At 42.1% G+C, this 27,879-nt stretch overlaps 3 protein-coding genes across 6 annotated transcripts in view; 1 reads left to right on the forward strand and 2 right to left on the reverse strand.

The window, feature by feature from the left end:
• Positions 1-21,125, reverse strand: part of elf1 (E74-like ETS transcription factor 1) — a 29,718-nt gene extending 8,593 nt beyond the window's left edge. Inside the window, exons 1-3 of one of the 4 annotated variants that reach the window (XM_077609146.1) lie at positions 20,950-21,125; positions 20,413-20,834; positions 3,133-3,377 (exon numbers count right to left, since the gene is read on the reverse strand). In XM_077609146.1, the coding sequence (XP_077465272.1) occupies positions 3,133-3,204 (72 nt within the window). In that variant the 5' untranslated portion in view covers positions 3,205-3,377; positions 20,413-20,834; positions 20,950-21,125. Of the gene's footprint in view, positions 1-3,132; positions 3,378-14,164; positions 14,610-20,412 lie in introns of those variants that run through there. The other 3 variants (XM_077609143.1, XM_077609144.1, XM_077609145.1) reach the window with 3 other exon arrangements.
• Positions 21,126-21,371: 246 nt separating this feature from the next.
• On the forward strand, positions 21,372-23,387 carry LOC144082194 (ubiquitin-conjugating enzyme E2 A). Its single transcript, XM_077609147.1, has 6 exons — positions 21,372-21,576; positions 22,159-22,239; positions 22,321-22,346; positions 22,417-22,506; positions 22,585-22,673; positions 22,740-23,387. The coding sequence occupies exons 1-6, from the start codon at positions 21,533-21,535 to the stop codon at positions 22,866-22,868; spliced, it is 459 nt and encodes a 152-aa protein (XP_077465273.1). The 5' UTR covers positions 21,372-21,532; the 3' UTR covers positions 22,869-23,387.
• Positions 23,388-23,764: 377 nt separating this feature from the next.
• On the reverse strand, positions 23,765-27,592 carry nkrf (NFKB repressing factor). The gene is made up of 3 exons (XM_077609499.1): positions 27,130-27,592; positions 26,282-26,405; positions 23,765-25,976 (listed from the first exon to the last, which is right to left on the reverse strand). Exons 1-3 carry the CDS (start codon positions 27,142-27,144, stop codon positions 23,878-23,880), a joined length of 2,238 nt encoding a protein of 745 aa, XP_077465625.1. The 5' UTR covers positions 27,145-27,592; the 3' UTR covers positions 23,765-23,877.
• Between the last annotated feature and the right edge of the window lie 287 nt (positions 27,593-27,879).

Consider the following 27,879-nt stretch of genomic DNA (forward strand, 5'->3'; position numbering starts at 1 on the left):
GGTCGACTGAACTCCCCAAACAGCAACTCCTCCTTAGCAGACTAATGCAGCACTGTGCTGACTGAGGTTGTTGTCTTAGCACATGTTGTGATGATACACAAACGGAGTGTTTCTCAGCCCTTATGGAGCCAAGCAACACACTTCAAATGACAAAAATCGACCAAACAAGTGCTATGCGGTAAACTAATCATCTATGACGACGGGGAAAGGAATGCAATGGTTCTGCCCTCTCAATGTAGGTGACTGGAATAGACAGGAAATTAGAAAAGATGCATCACTTGAGGTAAATGGGGAATATTTTCACAGAAGTTAAGAAAAATTAAAAACAAACAATTATTGTGTGAGTTCATATTCTCATGGCAAAGCTAAAATGGCAATTTCCTTTGTCTCATCTCATTTTCTGAACCACTTTATCCTCACTAGGGTCACGGGGGTGCTGGAGCCTATCCCAGGCAGAGGCGGGGGACACCCTGAATTGGTGGCCAGCCAATCACAGGGCACAGGGAGACAAACAACCATTCGCCTAGGGGCAATGTTAGCGTGTCCAATCAGCCTACCATGCATGTCTTTGGAATGTGGTAGGAAACCGGAGTACCCGGAGAAAACCCACGCAGGCCAGGGGAGAACATGCAAACCCCACCCCATCCTGGAATTGAACCCAGGTCCCCCACTGTGAGGCTGACGCGCTAGCCACTCGTCCTCACAATCCAGATCCAGAAGTGCCCAATATTTTCAAATATGTTTCCACTTCTGTCTGTTCACCCAACTGTACAAGGAGGTGAAAAACATTATTTTAATTACCATCAGAGCCTGAAAGCTCTTTCACATGAAAAATATCTTTGTCGGGCTTCTTTGAAAAGGCTAAATGAGCCTTCAAGTTCATCATTAAAAGTGATTTTCATGCCCCAAGTCTGCTCTGTGAAATATTATGAGGCAATAGTTTGACAAATGAGGCAATGAAAGAGTGGGCGGAAAATGCTTCTATTTTCTACAACCTATCTTTACAAATTCCAATTTTCAGGAATGACGCACACCAAAACAAAATGACATGGCGGACTCGACATATGCAAGACATTTCCCGTGTCGTTATCTCCCATTACCATGAAATAAAACCAGCCCATTAATGTGAAACAAACTAAAACTCCCCCCCTAAACAAGTCCATACCACGAAATAATGCATTGCATTCATATTCACCTATTCAATGGTCTGTCAAAACACTAATATAATTACAGTCGTCAAGCATACTATATAAGCACGACATGCCACTACAAGGTACGGTAATGATTCACAATAGGGAGTTTTCTGACAAAATCACTCATCGTTTAAAAACTAATTTAAAAACTGCTCTGATTTCCCTCACGTAGTGTATGTGGAAATACGGCAGGTGGATTGTGATTACGTGGGTTGATGGGGTTGGATGAAGTTTGCTCAACAAGGGTGGGTGCAGCTGGAAACAAAGCCAGGGGAACAATGCGGGACCTTTGGGTAGAATCGTCCCATCCACTCGGAACCGGTCGGTCGAGTTAGGCCTGATTAAATACCCACTGGGAATCTAGCAACAACCCGTCATTCTGGATCCGTGTGTATGATGCAGTCAGCGGCCCTGGAGCCTGCTCCACTGGATATGGGCGTGGTCGACCAAAAGACGGGTGACTTGAGCGGACCAACCAGAACAGACATACTACGTCCATAAGCGCGAGTACGTAAGCTTTGTGCCGTAAACATATTGGCGCTCCACGCCTATTGACTCGCCGCTTTCCCTCCCATGCACCCTAACCCCGGTGCAGGTTTGTCAGACTTTCCATGTCACCGCCTCCTCAGTCTCCTTCTCCTCCTCCTCCCCCTCCTCTAGACTCCGTGACAGCCTCCCAGTGGCCACGCTGTTTTAAATTGCGCCTACCCTGCCGGGACAAGTCTCGCATGTATCAACAAGCAGCATGTCAGTGCAAACACGGGCCTCCACGTCATCTGAAAAGTGCAGACTCATAGTCTGCGTTTCTGCGTGATACACATAGCTAAAAAAAGCATTTGAAAATGATGGCCATGGAGCCCCTCAACCACTCCAATTCACAAACGAATCTAGATAAAGATTAACCCGAATAACCCTGAGCAGGTTCGTTAGGGGTGTGTTGCCTCATATCTGGTAATACGATTCATATCACGATTTGATTCCGATAAATCTCGATGCTACACTATGATGATTGCTATTTTTGTATATCACTTTGCGTGTGTGGTCGATTTGTCGCCGTCTTTTAGTCGCCGGTCTTTTGGTCGCCCGGACCGCAACAACGGACGACCAAAAGACTGGCGACAAAACAAGGTAAAACAACACGGTCTACGCATCAATAAAAGCCAACAATGGCCATGAGCAGTTTCACTGAGCCGACGTGTGAGTGTAGAAGAGTTTGTATGTACATGAGTTGTCCCTTTAAGAAGGTATGTCAGTCAGGGTCTTAAGTTCTCCAACAAAAAACAATAAAAGTCCGGGAAATTTGGAGCTTTTCTTTAGCCTAATAATTAATAGGGCATTAAGTATGACTAAATAGTAATTCGCAGTTTGTATTTAAGGAATTTGAGCAACGATTTAAATGGTAATTATCAATAACCTTCCGGGCGACCAAAAGACCAGCGACCAATCGACCATGTACCATCACTTTGGGGGGGAAAAGCAAACAAAATTATGAAAGTACATTTCTATCAATTTGTTTCTGAAAAATCAATTAGCACTAAAGTAAACATGCTTTATGTTTGAACGACATATGGCCTTAACTGTATAATTTTCAGGGTTTTTTTGGCGCTGATCTGCTTTTTTGCAAACTAGCTTTAGTCCAAATATCTTGGAATCTCACCAAGCCGATTTTTTTAAACACCTTTCAACATCTATTGAGTGGCAAGTCACAGCCAAAAGTGAAATTAAATGTGCGTCTTTATCCAAAGTTACTGCGAGGCCGTATGCCAGCACTCATTAAAAAAACAAAAACATTCTGTCTATGTGTAATCCTGCTCGACTGCTTCACCATCAAAAACCGGAACGACTTCCTCAGACATTAGAACCATCAAACCGCAACAGTTGAAAAAAAAACATCTCCCAAAGCAAATCAGAAATGGATCTAAGGTTGTCAGATTTGTACCTGGTTGATTTCATCCATGCCGTTACTGGCAAATTCAAAGACGAGTTCATTGGGCTGCGCCGCGGTGGTCATGGTGGTGACCACGCTGGCTCCTTCTCCGCACAGACGGCGCCCACTTCAGACCTCGGATGCGAACGATCACGGCAGAAAGTGGCCTCCTAGTCTGGCCTTCTCTTTAGGACCCCCGAGCAGAGTTTCAGAGGATTAGTCCGGTACCGCTTGGGATCCGAGTGGCGCATCTAAACCTGAAAGACCAGAAAAAAATAACAACAAATGAGGTCCCGAGACTATCCTTTCAGTTAACAAAGTTCATCCGCTTTGAAATCCGTCGGCAACATTTTCAAAGAGAACCCAAGCCTTAAATTACCTCTTTCTCTCGTTCTGCGGGATGCGTGCAAAATTTCTTTGATATTAAACATCTGCATGTTTTTAAACAATATTAGGTCAGATACATTCAAGTAGACTTGTTCTGGTAAATAAAAAAAATACAGAAGGAAGCTTGTCCGACATGGAGGTAAACCTGGAGTATGATTTTGGCATATCCAAGTCATCTTATTGTTTAGTTTTTTGCATGACTCATAGCTTCTACGACCTTTGAAAAAGATTTAGAAAATGACAGTTGTTCCCTTTGATGAGGTATTAAAGACATTCTGTACAGTTCATCCTTGCGCGACACAAGGTCTTAGAAGTACATCATTAATGTTTGCGGTTTTTATCCGTGCAGAATTTTGGGAGGCATTTCTCTTTTGATCTTTGTGTGCAAAGGTAAATTGTAGCAATTATAGTTACAATATATATAAAAGACACCAACACGCTTTGTTTTGTACATTTCTTTAAAAAAAGAAGAGTCACTTTGGACCAAGAACTGTTGGACGTAGTACTGGTGATATTTTTTTACTGGTCAGAACGCCACGTTTTTGTCTGGATGAACCCCAACACGCCGATTGTGTGAAAAATCTGAGAAATCCCTGGAAATGCAAGTGAGTGCTGCCCCACCCGCGGTAATTAATTAGAAAGATAGATTACGACTGAGCATTAGCCAAACACTCCATTTTCTGATGTTGCAGCCTGACTTGTTCTCACTTAGCGGCAGCGAGATTGTTTTGTGTGTGGCCGATGACCGATTGGCGACCAGTTTAAGGTGTCGTCCGCCCGTGTTTTGCTGGAGGTCAGCTGGGATAGGCACCCCGTGACCTTGATAACGAGGATTGGTGTTTAAGCCGGATTTATGTCGCCATAGAAAGATGCAAACTGGTTTATTTGGATGGAATATCAGGCAGGCCCAGTGGCCAATTTGTGTTACTGCATGATTATTCTAATGCTTTATTGTAGTATTAAAAGAAAAAGGGGTTGTTGGACTTTGGGCTGACAGGTTTCAGTTCGCTGAAGAATTAATCGCACCGTGGGCTACAGGCACACACTCGCGTATAAGCACATCCTTCACAGAGACCAAAGGGAGGTCTCGCAAACATACACACACACACACACCCCTTGATTTTCCCGCTGCTTCAGGGTGGGGAATATTTGCTTTGAACTGTCTTTGTGAACGTTGCAGGTCCAAGGTGGAGTCACAAAAGGAGGGTGGAGGCCTGCAAAGGTCTACAGGCATGGAAAAGCATGCAGACGGAGTTGTAAAATGTGGTTTTGGGGGGGAAGGGGAGAAGAATAGTAGTAGTGATAAACAAAAGATGTCTGCTTGTTTGTTATTTGTTTTTAAAAACTAATTATGTGGTGTAGCTGGCCTTTGTCAAGACTATTTTGGAGAATAGGTGTTGATTATCCTCATGTTTAGAGGTCTGTAAATAAAAATGAATACTCAATTTTATGCATTGCGGCTTTGCGCCTCACCACAATAAAAGCGAGTTGTGAGAGATGTTACTAGTGAGCCAAAATGGATGCTAGTAGTGGTGATAAAAAAAGCATACACAAGCCTTGAGTGGGGAAAAGGGAATATAGTGAATGCTAGAATAGCAGCATTTCACGTGTGTTTTCCAGCCGGTTGGCATGGGGCTAGCTCTGAGCAAGGCGGCCATGAGCGAGAGGCGGGCCGCACATTATCCCGCGAACATGACAACAGCTGCCTTGTCCTAACAAAGAGGCCAGGCTGCTGCGTCATGAAGAGACGAAGACTGAGAAGCCACGGAGGCCGAAAGGAGGAGTGGGTCGGGATGGCCGGTTAAGGCGTAATAGCGCCCAAAGTAAACAGAGCGCCGGGTGGGACCCCAGCCTTTTAAAAGCGCCATTAGATAAGCAGATGACACACGAGCGTCCAAGCATGTCATCTGGAATGTAGCGTTCCCATTTACGCCGCTGAAAATCCATAAGTGAACGTGTATATTCATTCATTTAGTTGTACATTAAATCTTTTTTTTTTTTATCCTTAGAGATCGTAACGCCTGGTTTAGTGAGGGCATGAACTAAAATGGCTACTGCGCTATTATTCGTAGACGGATGAGAATGAAATTTAAATGCTCCTTGGAGGCTAACTTTAATAAAAAAATATCAGCATGTTTTAAATAATTGTGGATTTATTGTTATTATGCAAGTGCGCCAATAGTAGAAGACATGCACGCTGTTTTGGGTTGCTATTATCGTCCCTCTGGGCAGATGATAGTAATCAGATGAAGGTGGTCGTAGTTCATTTGAATGTGTTTTTAATTATTTTTTTTCAATAACAGGCATCCAATTGCTATCAAAAAATTATTAAGGGGCCATGGGATATCACATATGGAACGATATACATTAAAAGCAAATTCCAGGAAGTAGGTCTGGTATTTTTCGCCGTTATTTTATGAAAATAATAACAAAATTTAACAGTGAACCAAAGCATAACATCGTTATGTGCAACAACTATCCTCCAATAGTCCAAAAGTCAAAAAGGTGTGCAGTACAACAGCATAATGGACAATCATTTCCTTTGTAATTGCTGTTGACTGACGGGTTTTCTAGTCAAGATTGGAAACAGCGGCGTTGCTATAAATAGACTAAAATCTCGTCAGCAGCTGCCATTGCAAACTTCCCATAAGAGATTTCGCGCACAAGACTGATAGCCTCCAGCAAAATTGAATTTAACGGACGCAAACATCAGGAATGACTGAGGAAATTGTTCCATCTCGGGGGTTCGGTTTTTGTCGAGGTTGACTCGATGGTTCGGAGGTCTTTTGGGGAGACGTGATGCAGCGATCGATGCGGAGACGGCGGACGCCGTGAGTGCCGTCCGCCGTCTCGGCGAGTGTTGTTTGCCAGTTGCAATAACAGCCAATTAAAGTCAGGATGCAGTACATGAGCAAATAGAGCATTCCCAGAAGGCCCTACACGCCCCCCACAACTCACATAGCATTTTTTCCCTTTATTCTCTTCAGCTGAGCTCATTGTTGACCATGAAAGGAGGCAAATTAAGACAGCGGAATGACTGTGCAATGACTCACTTTACATTTGGCGAGTGCAAACATTGTGAGACGCAAGAGGGAAGGATGGAACTGCGGGACAAATCGCCACTTATCAGCCACTTTCAGCTCTGTATACAACGCAAATCATGCTGATTTTCCGGAAACATTTGGAGGGCCGTGGCCAGATGAAACCCGCTTGACAGCAATTACAGGCCAAATAAAGAAAAGTGACCATTAACGCCAACATTCATTCACAATACCACACTAGTTTATATCCCAGCCTTTAGATTTAATTCATCCACATACAAAAAAACATGCAATTAAACAGTACTGCTTGAAAATATATTTTTTTAAATACCACACCCAATAATCATCGTCCGTACAGTAAATAATTGTGGCAATCTTAGACGACCTGAAATCGGAGAGGTTTAACCTTATTTAACTTAACTTGCTTTGGACATGTTTTGCATTCTAGGTTTTACTTGCAGGACCCCCAGCTGCATGCCCCTGCCGCCTTGCAAACTTTACACCACAACAGAGAATACAATAAATATTATGGCAGTGGGCCAGATGGGCTCTGATGCAGGCTAACTGCGTTTCTCAAAGCCTAATGGCACCTCGAGAGCAGCAACCGAGGCTAGTCGTGCTCAGCCAGGGCCGAAAAGACGAGTGGAATTTAATCTCATCTCCTGTGAACCTTGTACTTTTCCTTCCCCAGCGTGAGTAGACGACATTCTGCTTTGAAAAACGCGTTGTGGGTGCACGACGACAAGGAGAAGACGATGCCTCTATGACAGAGATACGTGTTAAAAAGTCGAATATTTTAGAGAAGCGCAGTAAACATGCGCAAAAGCCACAAACTGACCTGCAAATTGGGAACTGGCAGGAAAACCATTGCACAGCAGCTACTTCCTGTCTGTTAAACCACACTCCGATCCGAGCAACATTGGTCTCTGTGCGCGGAAACTTAGCGATGGCCCCCCGTTTCCTTTGCGAACAACTCATGACTCGCATTCTCTAAAGAGCTAAACAGTCAACATCGCATTTAAAAGATTGAACCAACCCTCCACATAATGAGGATACCTGCAAATTATGGGATTTATTCATTTTCTGTACCGTTCATGATACCAATTTTCAATTTAAAAAAAATAAAAAAATTGGCAAAGGGAAAATGTTGACAATGTTTTCACTAGTAAATACAAAAAGGTATTTGTAAATTATTTGCTCTGCATCCATTTTCAAAGGCGCTTATTTTGATGGGGTTCGCGGGGTGCTGGAGCCTATCCCATTATTGGGTTGGAGATAACATTGCTTATGCTGTTCATATTTGAAATATTTGATCCTAAAGCTGCCGCTTTTGATTTTACTCGGCTTACGTGTGAGCAATGTGACGCAAGACCAGACAAGGCGAGCGGTATTTCCTTTCAATGACTCAATCCGCATTCTGTCGATCGACTTTTTTCGGCGTGCACGGACGATAAAAAGGCGAATGCAAGCGGTGTTGTGAGGCCTGTGAAAAAAAATGATTTTCAATGTTTATATTCTGAGGTAAACATGTCAGCAGGACATTCTCCAGCAACCCTTGAGCTAAAAAACAAGACCAATTACATTCCTGGCTGTTAACACCATGCCTGCATAGAAATGTTAACTCGTGTGAACTTTGCTGTCTTTTTCTTTGACGTTTTTTGCTCCGGTTGGCATACTAGAGGGTGGGAAGGGAAGGGGGGGTACCAGGTTGGTGCATACCAAACAGGTCTGGACACAGGCTGGTTGGCTGATGAGTCCACACATAATAAAACACGCCCCAATGTGGGGCAAACAACACCCCAAACCGTTCTAATGCCTCTCATAGTGACATTACATTTATTTATTAATATGTGTGACCTGATTTGGAAGATCAAGAGTCATAAAATGGACACTTGACATCTTTTTCACGCAGTCGAAACACACACATTGTGTTAATAATTTCAGCAAACAATCATGTGCAGACCGTACCGTACCGGTTATTAGGAGTTAATCTTGGCGTCCAATCGAATACATTGTTGCTTGTGATGCGGGACTACTATGTGATTACTACGGGATTTTTTACAACAAGACAATAATCTATCTTTGAGTCGATGAGCTCTATATGTAACGGAGAAACCAAATCAATGTAGTATCGTACATCAATTTTCCACACATTGGCTGGCGACCAATCAAACAAAGTCTTCCCAGCGGCCTTCTCATCCAGGCACAATTTAATGAATCCTCGTGCATGTTATTGGAATGGGGAAGGAAAGCAAAGTACCCGGAGAAAAGTGATCAGATTCAGCTAGTAATTCTACAGAGTTACCCACCCCAAACTTTTTGTCAGGTCCCCCTTCAAGCACGGCTTATCTGATTTCACACCATTTGATTTAAGTCAGTATTGAACCGGTCAATGTATTCTATCTAATCTCCTATCTTGTAAAAGCTAGCAATTAAAGTCTGCGTCATGACTTTGCTACATACTTGAAAAGTGGAGTGGAGGCGGAGAAAGCCAAGAAGCGTGAAGTAACGCGTCACAAGCTTTAGTTCATCCTTACAACAGTATTCTTTTTGTCTCCGTGCGAACAATTGTCGACACGGATGGCAATTCAATCAGACCCATGTCCAGAGAACGGTAGGGACGGCAGGGGTCAATATTTGCCCAAGCTTTTTTTTCATAAAGTATACGCATCTTTATGGCAATCAGGTGACAGCGCAGGACAATAAACTTCCCCTTTCTAGACTTGCGTAACCACACGTTGGCTTCCATGGTCATTTTCAGTGGATAGTAATATAATTACGTTTGATAAAGATTTGGCCATGCATTTAAGTCTTTATTATTTACAAGTGGCTAAGGTTTGTAAAAAGAGAAAATGATGGAGGGTACAAACCTTCATCAAAGAGAGACTGACTGGGCTACAACATAGAAAAGATAAACAAGGAGTGGCTGTTGCCCAGCAACCACTGCATGAAGAGGCCACATGAGAGAGAAAGCAGGTGGGCTTCACGACACCCCCCCTTTCATATTGGATTGGATAACTTTATTCATCCCGTAATCGGGAAATGTTGTTGTCACAGTAGCATATAATGATATAACTTACATGCAAAGTGGATGATTTTTTTTTAAATTTGCAACAACTAAGTTTAATGGTCGAAATTACTCAACAGAAGCATTATCTTTAGTGGATTTTTTTTTTAAAGGCATGTTAGTAGTGCTAGGTTCAGTAGCACCCGAACAATATTTAATAAATTTTCAAACCGCCATTTCGGTAAATCTGATTTATTTTTATTTTTTGGTTGTATTTTTATTTTTAATCGGGAAATATTTTAATAGTTTAGGCATGTTTAAGAACGCCAGAATTAAAAAAAAGAAGAAGAAAAAAAAACGAGAGATTACAGGCAAACAGTCAATTAGACAGACAAAAAAATATATATCTGTTATCATAAAGGAGGACGGGAATCTTAAAATAGTTGTTGTTCTCGGGCAAAAATCTGTAAACAATTAACCAATAGATAAAATTAAATTAAATGAATCATCTATGCTAGTTATTACATTACATTTTCCCATAGAACTATCAGTCTCAATAGCTAGGATGTGGAATAATTAATAATAACAATGGAAGCAAATAAAAATATTTCCCACGAGTTGAGAAAACGTCTCAAAATGAGTTTCATCTAAATAAAAAAATAAAATCTGTCTCCATCTGGTCAAATCTTGACCTAGTTTACCCTAAAAGTAGCATTCAAATCCTTTGAGGTACGACTCACAATCACTTGGATTCGTCTATTTTCAGTTAATGTCCCCAAAATCTGGATATAACAATATGTTGAGAAAAGTACAACGTTTTACTTTGCTAAACTCACAGAAATAAGCACGCGTCTTGCGGAAATCGAGGCTAGATCTTGGGGAATGATTAGTTAAGCATCACTTCCCTCACTGGAATATTAACTATATATCAACCTGTGAATCAATAGATAAGTAATACATTACTTTTTAATTATATTTCGTCACAGAGGGGGGAGATCGGACAGAATGAATAGTGGGCTTTAAAAATTAAATTATTGAACATGTTATAAAAAGGTTGAGAATTCTATAGGTCTAGTAAAATGAAAAAGATAGTTATATATAATCCAAGGCCCAAAGATAAATACATAAAAAATATTGGATTTTTTTTTAAAGTACACAATTATAATGGTTTTGCATATTAAGATTTTGTGTTTTGATATTATCATATCACATCGGCCAATAAATAAAGCAACAAAAAATCATATTAATCTAATATAGGGTTATACATAGTGTATGTGTTGCTATTTTAGTTTGCAATAGAATTTCAATGTCACTTCAAAAATAGAAATATGAATTTGAGATTACTGACTGCAATCGTTCTAAATAGAATTACAGTTATAGTGTGATGGCATTAAATACTATATTATTAGCATCCCCACCCTCTTGAACTGTGTGGCGTACCTAATAAAGTGACACCACACACACACACACAAAAAGTATCGACATGACTTGCGTAATTTAAAGTAAAAGATAATAGTTGCGCGTTAACGGCGAACAATTAAAGCTATTCATTAGTCAACATTCTTTTGAAGTGACTACACGGCGCCTCGAAGAGGATAGCCATGTTGAGAGGACTACTTTATGATCACACAATCTTTAGCCCTGACCATCAAGCTACATTGCATAACCACCAGTATGTGTGTTATCAGAGGGTGTGACCTATATAGAATTTTTTTTTCCCCTACCTCACTCATCCATTTTTTTTTTATGTGGGTGTCATGAGCTATACATCCGGCATTTATGCTGAGAAACCTACAAACGAAACTTGTTACTTTGCTCAGAAAATTTGATTGCCAATAACTACTTTGTGCATTACGTGCTCATCATATCTTTCAAATATAAATCTAGGGGGGAAAAATGAGCGTAAATGAAGAAAGGTAGCGAGTCCCAACATGCTCCGAGTATGAGAAAGTTGCAACATTAGACGGTTGCTCAATTGATTTTTAAAAAATATTTTGCCAGGTTGGGCTGGAAAAATCCACATTCCACATGTGGCCTTGAATGCATCATCTCCTACAGACAGAAATGCCTTGCTCAATGGCACCATGTCCTTTAAAAAGGCCTCTCTAATGCAACTAGCACTATTTACTAGCGACTGGACTTTAAAAATCTACCAAAAAATACCATTGATTTTAGGCTTGCCATCTTGTGAAGTTTTCCAGATTTGAGTATAGCCGCGTGACCTTTTAAAAACACAAAGTCAATGTAAAATAAAATGAGTTTCCCCATAGAAATCCATTGAACTTTAGCTTTTTTCCTCTCTTGTTTTTAATGCAATATTGATCATTTTGAAGAGGTAGAAGACAAATCTAGAAGTATAATTTGGAGCAGTTTTCAAAGTAACTCATTTGCGTGGATTTTGAACAGAAAATGCAACACGTAATTTTCTGCTGTCTTTAGTCCACACTTGTTGCATAAAAATGTAGTCCAATGACATTCATTTTGAAATTCCCCAATGTGAAGTCTTTGGAATACCGCAAAAGAAATTTGGTAACATTGGAAAGTTCTGAATGTCCTCTATAGAGCACAAAAGTTAATCCGATTGGATGCACTGGGTGGGAGATGTTTAGGTTTACAAATGTCCTCTACAGAGGACAAATTTGAACTACTTAAAACGACTGTATGGCTTTGACAAAGATAGAACACGGAATTTAGCGTCTACAAAGTAAATAGTTGATCTTACCTACATGGGCTTTTATTACTTGGTGGAGAAGCTTTGGAACGTGCTAGCATTGTGCTGCATTCTTGAGTCTTTTATTAAATCGATAATCTGGCAACTGAGTCAAGTTTTGGGGTGCTGTGGGTTTCACAAGAGTGGCGCTCTAAACAGAACAGCATATTTCCACAAAGCTAGTTTCCGAACAGTTGTGCAACGGAGCATTTCATCTCCACCCTTAGTGTAGACGACGTCATGTATGTAACAAGGGATATGTAGATTTAGATTATGATATGGCCTTTTAGGGGGAAACTACCATCATTTTTTGACCCACAGATTTCAACATTGTAAAAGGCGTCCATTTGAAAATTTGGTAAAAACATATACTTCCGAAAAGAGAACAAATGTATTTTGTTGTAATGTTGATAAATAATATTTTCAACATTATTTCCATCGTTTTCAAAGCTAGGGGGAGGAAAGTAGCGGCTTATAGTCCGTAAGATACGACTGTTATTTCTAGATGGCACCAAAAAAGATTGATATTGGCAAAAATGAATGGCTGTTTCATTTTTCGCTCATCCTCACAAGAGTCACGGGGATCCCCAGCCTATCACAATCGTGGACCACCAGGAGATATACAACCATTCCCGCTAACGCCAAAATTTTGAACCTATTTGCCAAATCATTCCACTGCCAAGACAGTAAGTCTTTTAAAGTACATTTATATTTAATTAAAGAACCATTTTATATTTCATTTTACCCTATTTTAAAAAAAATGAGTGCCTCATTGTGGTCCAAAAATGAACCCCGACAACCACCTTAAATTGACACTAACTGAATCTGAACCTCTTTAAAAGGAAAAATAAAATAATAATCGCTCTTGGAATAACAATGCTAACCAGCATTCTCGTAAAAAAAGACAGTCAGAGCATCCTTGTGTTTCCACTTTCTTCTATCACGCAGTACCTCGTCGTGTATTGACAGGCTTCGAAATGCTGTCATTTGTGTTGAAAGGAAGCACCAACTGACCACTAACCCCCCCCAAAACTTGATTTCAGTGAGCCAGACCTCATTTCCAATTCAAAGTAGAGAGGTGAGAGTCACACAATGAGACCGGCTCAACATGCAAAGTCAGACATATTGTTCACCCAAACCTGAACCTTATACACTAACTAAAAAGAAGAATTCCACTGTTTCTGGTTGCCAAATCGGGCAAGAAAATAAACCCCAGAAGAGTTTTTTTTGCCAATGTTAAAAATTCAAATCTCATGTGAAAACTTGAACCAAGAATCGGTTTCTGCCGAAACAGGAAGCGGCATCGTGCAAGCGTGGATCTCGAAAGCTTCCACGCAAAGCTCTAAAAAGCTTCGGGGAGGTAACATGTTGTGCACAAGAGGAACAAGACACTGCGGTTGAAGCTCTGGTGAAGTGAAATCTAGATCTACCCCCCCTCCCCTCCTTTTTGCTCAGTGAACAAGGTGAACAATATTCTGCTGTGATGATCTTTTGATTGGGAATCCATGCACGACTGACTTTTTGTACAAGAGACAGCGGAGAGCAGAAACCGTACAAGAAAACTAGTTAGAAGCGATTTTAATCAAACGCGACGTCCAGGAAATTGTTTGCTACTACCCTATGATTAAAAAAAAAAACGTGGGCTTGGTCGGTTTGGAGGGCTTTACCAAACTGTCAACTCCCGCCCTTATTTCATCACACCATATAAGGCAATGAGCCAACGCCAAGGTTTTGGCCAAAGAGCCTACTTTGTTATAAACTAGAAGATTTTGACTTCAAGTCTGAAGTGTGAAATTATTCATATTGATATCTGCAGGCAAACCCTCAACATGTTGTTGTGAGAACTCCAATCCTTAATGCGTTCAGGTCCGTGAAAAGGAGGGAAAAACGAGTACTGACCTCAAATAAACGGGATGCAGGTGACGGGAGCCATCGTCGCAAAGAGCGTCAAAACAAGCGTTTACGTCGTTGGTAGCGAGGGGAAAAAGCAAAAACAAAAAAAGGACAAAACAAGGCGGAGAGGGGGGGTAATCCAAAGAGAGCCTTTGAGGCAACAAACGAAGGTGTGCACCAACCAACCAGAGGCCCGCTCCGTACCTTTCTCTGGGGCAAAAAAACTGAAAGACGAGTCGAAAAAAAGGGAGGGCGGGTAATCAAAAAAAAAAAATTGAAAACAAGAAGTCACCACGAATGAGTTGAAGGTAGAAAAATAAAAAAAAGGAGAAGTGTCGCCAAGCGAGCCGTCCTCTCCCTATGAGTCACAAAGCTTCGACGCCATTGGTAGAGAGCGGCCCACGGGCAGGCGGCCCGCACCTGGCCAATCAGATCGCTCATAGGTGCGGGGCCCTGAAGGCAAATCTGCTCAGGTGCATTCTCTGGGATTGGATGAAGCTAGAGAGGCAAAGGGGGGGATGGGAGGATCACAAACGATGGGCCGGGCCACCAGAAAGACGATAGACGGGTTTCTCCTGGAGCGGAGGAGGAGGTGAAGGTAAACACAGGTACGCACCCACTGTAGACTTTGACCAGGACCAGAGGGGGGGGGGGAGGTCTAAAACCAAGGCTAGCCACGGAAATGTGGGCTTATTAGCCTTGTCATGGGGGAAGTTTAACAATGGACATGCGGGGGAGTGCAGAAGAAGAAAAACAACCAGTCAAAACAACTAGTGGCTGTAGGAGGTAGGAAAAAAGAAGCCATTAAGTCAGCCTTAAGCCCCACCCACTTGAAGATGAAGCGATCACGTTCCATCACAAGACGGGGTGACATCATTGCGGGCTCGATTCAGACTCGATTGTCACTGGGAAAACTGTGTCGCAAAGGTCAGGGCGTGTAACACAGGACGGTGCACGGAATGGATTCCAAAATAATAAAGTGGCGAGATGAGAACTTTGTCATAGTTATGGAAAAAAAAAAGTCTTCACTGACAAAAGGGAATAATGATTGTGTGAAAGAAGAAGCAAAAGAGGGACTTGACAGCTGCCGGGGCATGTGACATACCTTTCTTCTAATGCCTTCGAAATGAAAAATGGCCCACTGTTTATTATCATGTGATAACAGAAGCCCCTTATTTCCTTGAAACTGTATTGCCATTTTAAGGAGCAACTTCTTTTGCAGCAGCACAGCCCAGATTAGCTATTTTGCCCACAGAAGAATGACATTGCTCAAGAATCGGAGAGAATCCAGATCATTTCAGTCGACAGTTATGCCAGAGTATCTTGGACTCATAAACACTGATAAGAACGATGAAACAATCCTTGACGATCTAAGGTATGCGGTGGCGTTGGAGGACACGCTGCGATATTTGTATGGCTCGGAGGTCAAGAAATGGAAGGCTGTCTGGACGACCGCGGTCGAAAATGATCGTTTGCTGTCGAGTCGTGCCTCGTTTTAGCTTAAAAATTGTGACCCAAGTATTGTATACCAACAATTTACGTATATAGGTCATGTGACCAATTCATTCCAGTGACAACACAAGGATACAAAGGCTTGTAGAAGAAGCAACGGGTCGCTAACCAGAGCACTACTACTTCAGTACTGTTTCATATGAGAGGCTAACATTATTGATATGTAGTGGGAATACTTTTGTAATAAGTAACAAAGGCAAAACAATTGAAGCACTATAGAAATGCTTAAAGTATGTTTTATATATAAGGTGCACTAGATTATAAGATGCAGTAGTAGTGGTAGCAGTAGGGGATCGTGTTATATAACCAACTAGATGGAGCTGTACTAAGGGGAATTTCATATATTGATTAACCAATATGAATCCATATATAAGGCGCAGTGGCCGGATTTTGTGAAAATTGAAGTCTTTTAGGTGCGCCTTATAGTGTGCAAAATACGGTAGCCGGAATAAAATTTTCATTTTGTAACCCATATTGCAGTGTGGTCACTGTGCTTTTTCAATGCAACAAAACCAAGCAAAGAGGCATGAAATAATACAGAAAAATGACTCCGAATTGTGAGGATTTCCGAGCAGAATCACGACTAGATCTGGTGGAGCAACGCCTGAGTTTCCCCTGTGCAAAAATGGCCAGTGGCTGCAGCAGAAGGTGCATGCTGAGTGGAACTCATTAAATATAAAAGACATTGCAATCTATATGGTCACACAGAGGTCTTTTCTCTGTCACATAGCAGAGCTCTCTTCCATTAACAAAAAAAAACAACAACAACAACAGCACTCCTTCACTAGTTCCAGTTTACTCCAATGATCAAACCGGTAGGCCTCGGGGTCATTGTTTATTATTACAACACCAATAAGCCCCGAGAAAGCATATAGAGCACACACTTATCACTCGGCGGCCAAGCTTATAATAGCCATCTCCTCGTTGCAGTTGAATTATTCAACAAACCTCGAGGATGTGTGCCGCACTGAAATCAGCTCTCCAGACAAAAATCACTGTTCCGGTACAACAGAACCGTCAACCCAAGCTGGTCCTTGACAATGACTAAGCCTTTAGATATCATACATTTCAAAAATAAATATGGTTAAGTCATCACATGGACAGCTATAGGTGTATTTACAGGTTGTAATATTGAATGCTAGCAACTGACTCGGATTGCCTAACCGACAATTCTTTCCAAAACACAGCGTTCCAGAGTTGTTGACAAGTTATAATGAACCTTTTTGTGGATTTGGTAGTGACAAGTGATGTGGGGACTGTTCTCAGACATCAAATCAATCTAGCACTCTTTTATACTTTATGAACTCTGAACCATAAACACAGCAGCTATCACCAGACTTTTGATTTCCTCCATAGCTAAGCAACGGACTCAACTCTGTCTTATTTTTGGGTCATTTTCCCTCCCTGTGTCGTCCTTAATGCGGCTTTCCGTGACATATTCGAAAGGAATGTATGGCACTGAAGGCCTCAGTCAACAAATATGTACCATGTTATGCACCATACCAAAGTTACTAGAGATAAACTGAAAAAAGCCACTGTATTATTGAAAGAATTACCCTGGGAAATTGCTGTCCTTAGGGAACTGGTCTTCAAAAAGAAGTATTTTCTTCATAAAAACCTTGTCAGGACAATCCCCATGTAGTGGATTATATACTTGCCCTTTCAGATACATGCTAAAGAGGAATGAGGCAGCAGGTGAATTCATTTTCCCTTTCCTCTCCCCTCTCGGACGTTGACGTCATGCACAGTGGAAGCAGCTTCCAACATGTCCGACTCCAGCTTTCACTCAAAACGCAGCAGTCAACACAAGACAAATGACAGTTGTTGTCAAAAGGAGAAGTTAGACAGTTTTGTTTCTCTATTTTTGCCAGTCAGTTCCTGCCACCATCCATGCGTATCATCATCCACAAAAGCATTATTAACATTGCCACCTTGTGGTTATAGCTAAGGTGTCGAATAACAGGAGGCTAATCAGACGTATAGGGCGATAAATGTTATAAGTCACAGTTAGCCCCTGGTGTTGTTATATATTCTCTCATAGATCATGTAGCCTGCCCATCTCACCATATATAATTGGTCACCACCAATTATGATTCAGACAATACCACGGGAAAAAAATGAACTAACTACGGGTAAATTGTACAGCTCACATAACTGTCCCCATATTAATGATTGCAATTCCCCTTAAGCGATTAAAAAAACGTACGAATGCAACGCGGCACATAGGGCGCACTTAAGTCTAAATTTTCTCCAAAGTGGACAGGGTGACCAATCATAAATTCAAGATTTTGTAAATGTTGTTGTATGACGATGACAGCTACATTGCTTGCTGACGCGCTATATTTGTACAGTGGAAAGGTGGATGGGTGAAAGGGGAATGCGCGTGTGAATATCATGCTTAAAGCATGATAATATTAGCAGTTGACGATGACGTTTTCGGGCCGAGATGATCTGGATTAGAGCCGAAATGGGTAAAACGAGATCGGTTTTACAAAAAAATGTACTTTAAAAATCCCATACAAAAGTTGTATACAATTTGAAATGAAAAAAAAAAAACGTATAAAATACGGGAAAACCGCCGAAGTTGCCAAGTATGAGCTCATTCAAGCAAATATCCCACGGTATTCCCAGAGGATTGTTTAAAAATAGCGGGAAAAAAATCCAATTTTTGTACTCGTCTTCCCTACGTTGTTGAAAGCCTTTATGAAACGTGAGCAGTAGTGCTTTCCAAATAAGCTTACGATCCCAGTTCTTTTTTTTTCCCTAGTACTCCGATCAATAAGTCGAGGGCCATTAAGGAGGCTGAGCAGACCTCAGACAGTCAGGACGGGAAAGGCCTGAGGAGCTTTCATCAATAAAAAAAAGGGCAGAAAGTAGCGTCTTAGAGCTCTATGATCACACTGGAAGGGTGACTTGGCTGACATTCTCTAATCTGCAAATTCACATATAGAAACAAGCGAGCCTATCAGAAGGCCACAGCGATGATGTCAAAACAAACGGCATAGGGAGAGCCTTCACTGGATTATATTTGGAAACTGGCTAGGGATAATTGCTTTCAGCGAATTGAAGTTTCCAATTATGCCTCTGCCACTGATCCCACTATGGGAAAACTGGGAGGGACGGGGGGTTCCGGGGGGGGGGATTCTTCTTGTCTGTCCTTTCAGTCTGCCCCTCCCTTCTCCAAGACAAGCAGGCGACCAATGAGGTTAGCTCACACGCGTCTCATGACACAAACGTCTTTGGTCAAAAATGTAAACATCTGGGAAACATTTTGGACTCTCAGGAGACTTGTATTGATCACACACATACACACACGCAGTAGTTTGTTGATTGAAGCTCTGTTGTAAGTAAATAAGTTTACAGACCTTTTTTTTATAAACATTCCTTCTAAATCCTCTCAAGGAAAAAGTCAAGCAGAGAGAGAGAGAGTGACATCATATGTAGGCGGTGGACTTTCATAAGCAACTGGGCTTTTATTATGCTATAATGTTTGTTATTATTGTCGCTTTGGTGGAAATGAGGCTGAACTGAAGTGAAATTGGCTCTTAACAACTATAAATGTACAAATAGTTGACATGTAAGATGGCAGCTATGGATAATTTTTAATCTTTACTTGTAATTTAATATTTGGGGGGGGGGGGGGGGGTGCAGATATAAACTTAAGTACCAAGAACAAAAACATTCCAAAAACATGTTAACACTATGCAGGAATCAAAAGTCGAATCAGGACACAATACTGCGAGACAGACAACTTAAACACTTGACCAATATGTTACCAAAGAGAAGGAAACAGGAACTTGTGCCAATATCCTGCTTAGCTAGGTATAATATAACAAAAAATGTTTAAAAACAACAACAAATAAAACAGCATCATGAAGGACAACTGCCAAACTGCTTTATTTTAATGCTACTTATCTCGCAAAGATTTGTTAAATTCCTTCTGCTCTCCATCACACATCACAAACATAACAATTAACTTTTTTAGACGTGCACGAAACAGTTAAATATTCAGTTGAACTGCTCAATGAGTAAACTTCCCCTGTATCACCACTTCCTTGTTCACCACATATCAGTAACACCAGATGAAAAACTACAAACACTACAAATTTGGCTGACACAACCGTCTGTATAATTTTCCACTACTAATCAGTTGCTTTATATATATTATTACTCTGATTAAAGACACGCTGTTTTGACCCTGAAAATTATACTTCAATATGGTAAATAAGTATCTACAGTTCTACCCACTAACTAGTTTATTATCATAATTTTCTATATTTGTCAAAAACAAGCCAACCAAACATTTCATGGGAAAACAATACAAACCAGGTGAAGGAGATTTGTATTATTACAGAGCTTTATAATATTTTTTTAGGGAATAAAAGCGTATATTTTCAAGGAACCCTTGGATCTAATAATATGCTGCTGTATATTAGATGATCAGATCATATTAGAGGGTGATTTATTGTTTTTAATGCTGTAAAAAGTTTGAGAACCGCGCAAGTGGCTAGGCAACCGCAATCATGGACATGTGCGTTCAATTTGATCAACTTTGTCACTGTCACAAACATTTCTAGCCTTATTATCATTGTTTTATATAGTGATCTATTAGCAGAAAACAGCTTTTATTTCATTCTATTAGCAGACACAGCTATAGTTAAACGATGTAAATGAGGAAATACACGTTTAGTAGCAGTATAAGAAGAGGAATATACGGGTAATGGATAAAGTTAAACACTCACCCGTGGGAGACGATGATCATCGAGATGTTTCTGGCATTAAAAAGGAATTATTATCCCGAGGCGAGGAGCGATGAGCCGGCGGTGGTTGAAGCCTCCTGCCGCGGCTCCCTGCCTGGCACAAGGCTGACGTTCTCTCCGATAATGCGTGGGGAATTCCTAGCAGTCACATTTTCCTGGGAAGCGATTGGTTCTCCCACGTCAAAAAGTTGTTTTCTTTTTTTTGTAAGTCTGGAAAAGTGGGCGAACACTGTTTCTGGGAATATAACGTATGAATGGGAAAAAATAACTTCATCGTTCATTAATATATTTTCGCTCGATGAAGACGTGTTGCCAATGTTTTGGATGGTTCATCGTGGTTTCAGGGGTGGGAATGGATCTGGTTGGAGTAACTGAGGAGGCAGCTCTGAAAGATGAGATCCAGACTGGGAACAGAGCCAAAATAAATATTAGAATTATAAATGCATAAAGGTTGTTTAGTTTGGGTGAGCACGAATTGTGACTGTATGATTGATAGTGATTAGAAGAGAAGCACGCTACCTGGTGGCAGTTGATGTAGACAGCAACTGACCGTGTGCTTCCGTGATAGCTGTTCTCCCATTGCGTCCTTGTATTCTAAAGTGAATTAGGTATGGAGTTAATTTTAACTTTACGTAAAAATTGACCGACATGAAAAGACATATACAAAACCTGAAAAAATATATATGTTTAAAAAAACAAACAAGAAATTGTCCCCGGCGAATGACGTAATCATTTCTGGAATGTTTCATTTTTGTGGGGCTTTCTCAGTCAAATATGTTTGCTTCAAATGCGACGAAACTCTACTTTTTACGATTTCACATTAATAATGAGAAACTAAATCTATTTATGGTTTAATCTTACGAGCTTTTACATGTGTATAAATCAGCACATTTGAATTGAATACACTGGTAACCCCCTTTAAAATACTCGTGGTTGAGCCCTTGGGCTAGCGGTGGAGGCAGCCAAATATTTGTCAAACTAACAATCGGCGTCTAGTTAGCTTAGTGTTGAAACTAATCACATATTTAGTATAGAAACACACTTTCCTCCCGTTTAACTCGATCGTACTTACCACCGAACCGTACATTTACGTGTGAGTAGGATGTCAACTCCAGCGAGACGACGTTTAATGAGAGATTTTAAACGGTAAGTAAGGCGAAAACAAGGCAAGGAGCTTCTAGCTAATGATAGCAACCCGAGGCGGGCCCGTAAGAATAGTTATTTACACATTGTCATCCGATTGTACGGCATTTTAAGGCACCATGTTCACTCGTCTTGGTGTTGTTTAGTTCATCGTTTTATGTCAGCGGTTTAGATTTTTGACGCAGTTCTGCAGTCGACACTAGTGTTAGCATTTGGACTGCGGATACGTTTGGCCGTGGCTCGCCTGACCATTCATGAGTTCAGGTGGTGCGTTTACGTACATTGAGTTAATGTTAGTATTCTCGTAACCCCCAGATATTTTTTAAACTAAGTCATTCACAAATTATTGATTCGTTAAGAACGCATTATAGGCAAGTGACTATTTTTGGTATTTTAAAAACTGCCCACATGACTGTAAATGTGATTTTCACCTAGATGGATGACACAATTATAATAATTAGTCTAATTATAGTTATGAAACATTATTATTCATCTGATCTTGCAATATTACAGAGCAAATATTAATCTAATAACTGAGCCTGAATCACAATATTGTTGCATGAACTTGTGCCCTCCATTGGTCAGACTGCAGGAAGACCCTCCAGCTGGAGTCAGTGGGGCCCCTTCAGAAAACAATATTATGGTATGGAATGCAGTCATTTTTGGGTAAGTTGCTTCTGAACTTTCTAGAAACAGCCTTTGTGACTTTACATGGCCATAACATTCTTGCTGTTTTTTTTCTTTTAGTCCAGAAGGAACTCCCTTTGAAGATGGTGAGCCATCTATATATAATCTTAATTATTCAATGTTGTCCATATTGTATTTGATGCTTCTTTCTTCCAGGAACATTTAAACTTACTATTGAGTTCACCGAGGAATATCCAAATAAGCCCCCAACAGTGCGATTTGTCTCTAAAATGTTTCATCCCAACGGTAAGTCAATCAAGTATTATGCCGATGCAGTTTAATAAATGAACACTGTTTGACCATCAACACTTTTTCTCTTCTCAGTATACGCCGATGGCAGCATATGCTTAGATATACTTCAGAATCGTTGGAGTCCAACTTACGACGTCTCGTCTATATTAACGTCAATACAGGTAACGCAATTGCGTCTGGGGTTGCGCCGAGTTTGGGGTCAGCTGACGTGGTTTTGTTGTTTCAAGTCTTTGCTGGACGAACCCAACCCCAACAGTCCGGCCAATAGCCAGGCAGCCCAGCTGTACCAGGAGAACAAACGCGAATACGAGAAGAGAGTTTCCGCTATCGTCGAACAGAGTTGGCGTGACTGTTGACCCGTGCCGCCGTCATCGACAACTCATTTCACAGTACACATTTTGTCCCACTTGCAAACCCACCCCAAAAAAACAGGAAAAACTGTTGGTTGCCAAGTTTTTATGCTATCGTGTTCGTGGTGTTCACTTCTGCCGAATGCCATCAATGGCCTGAAAGTGTTTTTAAAAAAGAAAAAAGTTAATGTCTCTTGTTATATCTGGGTTACTTGTCTCTTCAAAGTGGCTGCTAACTCAACGTGCTTGCTGTTAACGTATCCTAATTCCACATGGTATGTATGGGTATGTTTTTGTTTTGCTTATCGTTAGGGTTTGATTTGTTTCATGATTGACGCGTTAGATGAAACCTGACATGGACATTCAATCATTCCGCTTACGAGCTGCCTTCTGGATTTCAAATGAAACGTTGGGCTACTTGGGTTCATTGACAAAGTGCTGAAGTTGATTTGTCTTAACAGAATTTGCACTGGTAACCCATGTAACAAACTGTACATTCTCTTGTAAATAAATGGATATGCATTACTGGTCTCCTCTTAACAATTGTATTTTCATAACAACAAAAACCCAGATTAAATAGAAGGATAAGACATAGCATCCAATAGGTTGTTATTTAGGTCACAGCAAGTATTAATAATTGTGACCCAAAATGTAACGTCCATCTATGCAAATTTAGTAAAATATAGTCACTCCGGTCTGGCCAAGTCTTTGCTTTTATTCACCCGCATGTTTGGACAAATACCGTGGAAAGTACTACCACCATGTCAGGTATTGGTTGATTTAAAAAAAAAAGAATAGATGTATTGGTGGTGTCTTATCTAACTAGCTATGTGTGTTTTACACAGTGAAACAGACAGTCTCTATTTTGGGGTAATTTAGGCAATAGTGAGGACAATGGACGCAACCTTAAGCGCAAATAATATTTTGAGATGGATAAAACGAAGGAACTCACTGGAGTCTAAGTCAGAAGTGGGGATTGGTTCTCAGGTCCAAAGTGGCCCCATGGACCTGCAAATCATTGCGAGGGCTGAGGTTTGATCAGTTTGTAGCGACCCACTTGTCCTTCCTGCAGCAGCTGCCCAATGAGCTGATCCGCGTTGACTTTGCGACTGACAACAAGGTGGCGCTTTGTGCCCTGCCCATAGGACTTGCTCCGCAGGTGGTACTTCTGAGAAAAAAGGTGGATATTCTTGCGCTCCTCTTTGGTCAGGTCGGCAGAGAAGCGCAGCTCGTCCCGCCGCTCCGAGGCGACGTACTTGCGAATGATGTCCTCGATGTCGCGTTTGCTGAGCTGCCTGTCGGCGGCGTCCAGACCCAAGCCCTCGCGGGAGAACTGCTCCTTGACCTGAATGGGCTCAGCGATGCCGTCGCCGTGGCGGCCCAAACCCCCTCCCGTCCAGCCCATCTTGCGCAGGAGCTGGTTGCCGATGTTGTCCTCCTTGATCTCATTCCTAGCGTCCGCCAGTCTGGAGCCCAGGATCTGCTTGCGCGAGATGGCGTCGCTGGGGGCCTCCTTTGGCAGATTGGTCTTGACCACGGCTTGCGTCTGTCTCAGAGTGTCCAGGGCCTCCTGCGCCGCAATGTGCTTGACGAGCTTTTTGGGTCCCACGCCGCACCCCTTGCACTGCCCTTCCAAGTACACTTCGCACCTCCAGCTCTGGTCGGCCAGACAGGTGAACTTGTATTCGACCGTCACCTTGTTGAACTGAGCCGTCTCGTTGAGGGTGCACACGGCGTTATTGGAATTCTCCAGGATGACCAGTTCGCTCAAGTGCTTCTTTTTCACGCCAGGGAAGTCGGGTGGCTGGGCGTCCCCGGCGTGCGAGGGCGCTTGCCGCTGCCCCGCCTGGTTGGCGCGCACCTTGGCCAGCACCTCGGACGCCGCCGCGTGCTTGGAGGTCTTCTTGCTGCCGGCGGCCTCCGCCACCATCTGGTCCTGCACGTACACGCGGCACAGCCACGAGCCGTCGGGCAGCTGCTCGAAATCGTAGTCCACCTTCATGTGACTGGAGGCGGCCGAATTGTTGAGAATGCAGATGGGGTCCTGGGCGTTGTCCGTCACCACCAAATCGGTCCAGTGCTTGCGCATGTCGGGCTCGTAGGAGTCCTTGAGAGAGTGGGCCGGGTTATCCGGGTTCCAGAGAGCCGGCGCCAAGGAAGGCGTGGGGCAGTTGGCCTGGCACACCACCACGTCTTCCAGCAAGGTGTGTTGGTACCTGCGGGTGACCACTCGCACCTCCACGGGCTTCGTCAAGAGCTTGACGGCGTTCTCCGAGGCGCGGTCCCTCGCCCCGTTTTTGCTGCCCGAGTATCCCGTGGCCAGGTAGACCCCCTGGCAGCGGAGCTCGCAGGCGTATCCGTCCGTCGGCACTTTGCGGTTTTTAGGGAGATTGTCCTGGGGGATGTCCTTCAGGTTGACGTAGACGTAATGGGGGTTGGTCTTGCACGCCTGGATGCAGCGACTCAACATGAAACTGTAATTCGGGGCCTCTGTGCCCGTGGCGTACTGGGGGTCCCAAAGCGTGGCCGAAAACACAGACGAAAGGGTGGCGACGAGCCTCTGCTTCTTCAATAGCGCGTCCCTGTCCAAAGGGTGGGGCTGCGACGACACGCCGGCGCCAATGCCAGCACCCCCGTACCCTCGGTCTTGAGGGCGGTCCTGCTCAGTGCACCCCAAACCCTGGCGCCCGCCGTCCCGGCCTGTCGACCTCATCCCATACCCGGATACTTCGTGCCCGTACGGCCGGGAGTACGAATTGGCGTGGCGAGAGCTGTGTGCTTTGTACTTGTTTGTGTATTCTTGTTGCAACTTTGCCATGAAGTGGGATGAGGACTGATGAGGGTGATTTCTGTCAAGCTCCCGATCCCCGCCGGGAGCCCATGAGTCGACGCCGTGAGCGGGCTCAAAACAAGGCCCGCTATAAGGGGCATCTTCATATTGCCTGTGGTGGTCATCGGAAAAGGCATTCCTCCTGGGCAACTTATCGTTCTCCTTCTCGGCGGCGCCGGCTCCGCCCACGTGTTCGCCGCTCCCGGCACTGACAAAGTGCACAGACTCAAGTCGAGATTGTGGAGCGAACTTTGACATGGGCCTTTTCCTCATGGGCTCTTCTTCTAAAAATAAAATAAATTAAAAGAACTTGGTCAGGACATCATTTGGTTTCTGACACATGAGATTGCCAAATCCAAAGCGTCAAATCATATCTTCATTCACAAACAAAGATGGAGCACCATTCACCTTTTTAAGTGAAAAACAGTCATGCAGTTTAAGGTCAAACTCACCTGCTGTAGTTAAGATCAGTGTAATTTAAAATTAAAATCAGGCGATTTATGTATTAGCCGGTTAATTGCAAAAATGACCTGTGATTGCTCAATGATCAAAACAATCATTTTCACTGGTTCAACTTGATCAAACTTACCTCCATCCAAAGGAAAGTGTCTTTTTTTTCCTTTCGAAAAAAAATTGGGGTCAAAGGAACGCATTTTGCCAGCGCCGCTGCCACCTGCCATCACCTGAAGCGTACACTCAAAACCAGGCCATACCTGTGGAGTGCATCAAAACATTTTGATGGGTCATTAATTGTAAAATTAAATTTATACACCACAGGGTCTTTGATCATTTGCAAAGACCCCACACTTGGTTATTTCCTTCACACTTAAACCTTTTCATTTTAATGTTTTACAAATTAACTATTTACTACAAGCATGCAAGTGTGAGAAAATAAGTGCCAGATTAAATGTCAGGACTCTACCATGTGTCAAATATACATGTTCAACTGTCAGTTACATAATAATATTGAATTTAGAATGTTGGAAAATTCAAAATCCAATCTACAGACTGATATGTCATCGTGCTGTAAAGATAATCGTAAAATTAAGGTGCTAACGCTTTTCAGGATATTTAATTTGTGATATTTAACATGTGGTGAATGTGGGGGAACTGCATGGAGAAAATAGCAGGCCGATTGTTAGCATGTGTCACATGATCATGCTACTTTTTACGATTTCACATTAATAATAAGAAACCAAATCTCTTTATGGTTTAATCTTACGAGCTTTTACATGTGTATAAACCAGCACATGTGAATTGAATGCACTGCTACCCCCTTTAAAATACTCGTGGTTGAGCCCTTATGCTAGCCTAGCGGTGGAGGCAGCCAAATATTTGTCAAACTAACAATCGGCGTCTAGTTAGCTTAGTGTTGAAACTAATCACATATTTAGTATAGAAACACACTTTTCTCCCGTTTAACTCGATCGTACTTACCACCGAGCCGTACATTTACGTGTGAGTAGGATGTCAACTCCAGCGAGACGACGTTTAATGAGATTTCAAACGCTCAGTAAGGCGAAAACAAGGCAAGGAGCTTCTAGCTAATGATAGCAACCCGCGGCGGGCCCGTAAGAAGTTATTTACACATTTTCATCCGATTGTACGGCATTTTAATGCACCACTTTCCCTCGTCTTGGTGCTGTTTAGTTCATCGTTTTATGTCAGCGGCTTAGATTTTTGACGCAGTTCTGCAGTCGACATTAGTGTTAGCATTTGGACGCGGATACGTTTGGCTCGTCTGACCATTCATGAGTTCAGGTGGTGCGTTTACGTACATTAAGTTAATGTTAATATTCTCGTCACCCACAGATATATATATATTTTTTAACTAATAAGTCATTCGCAAATTATTGATTCGTTAAGAACGTATTATAGGCAAGTAACTATTTTTGGTCATTTAAAAACTGCCCACATGACTGTAAATGTGATTTTCACCTAGATGGATGACACAATTATAATAATTAGTCTAATTATTGTTATGAAACATTATTATTCATCTGATCTTGCAATATTACAGAGCAAATATTAATCTATTAACTGAGTCTGAATCACAATATTGTTGCATGAACTTGTGCCCTCCATTGGTCAGGCTGCAAGAAGACCCTCCAGCTGGAGTCAGTGGGGCCCCTTCAGAAAACAATTTTATGGTATGGAATGCAGTCATTTTTGGGTAAGTTGCTTCTG

Source organism: Stigmatopora argus, chromosome 9 (assembly GCF_051989625.1).
Source record: "Stigmatopora argus isolate UIUO_Sarg chromosome 9, RoL_Sarg_1.0, whole genome shotgun sequence".
Taxonomy (NCBI): domain Eukaryota; kingdom Metazoa; phylum Chordata; class Actinopteri; order Syngnathiformes; family Syngnathidae; genus Stigmatopora; species Stigmatopora argus.

Coding starts and splice junctions, on each gene's coding strand:
- nkrf (XM_077609499.1), bottom strand. Junction 25,977..26,281: donor ACACTTTCCTTTGGATGGAG/GTAAGTTTGATC, acceptor TTTTATTTTTAG/AAGAAGAGCCCATGAGGAAA.
- LOC144082194 (XM_077609147.1), top strand. CDS start 21,533: ATGTCAACTCCAGCGAGACGACGTTTAATGAGAGATTTTAAACG. Junction 21,577..22,158: donor TTAATGAGAGATTTTAAACG/GTAAGTAAGGCG, acceptor TCCATTGGTCAG/ACTGCAGGAAGACCCTCCAG. Junction 22,507..22,584: donor TAAAATGTTTCATCCCAACG/GTAAGTCAATCA, acceptor TTCTCTTCTCAG/TATACGCCGATGGCAGCATA.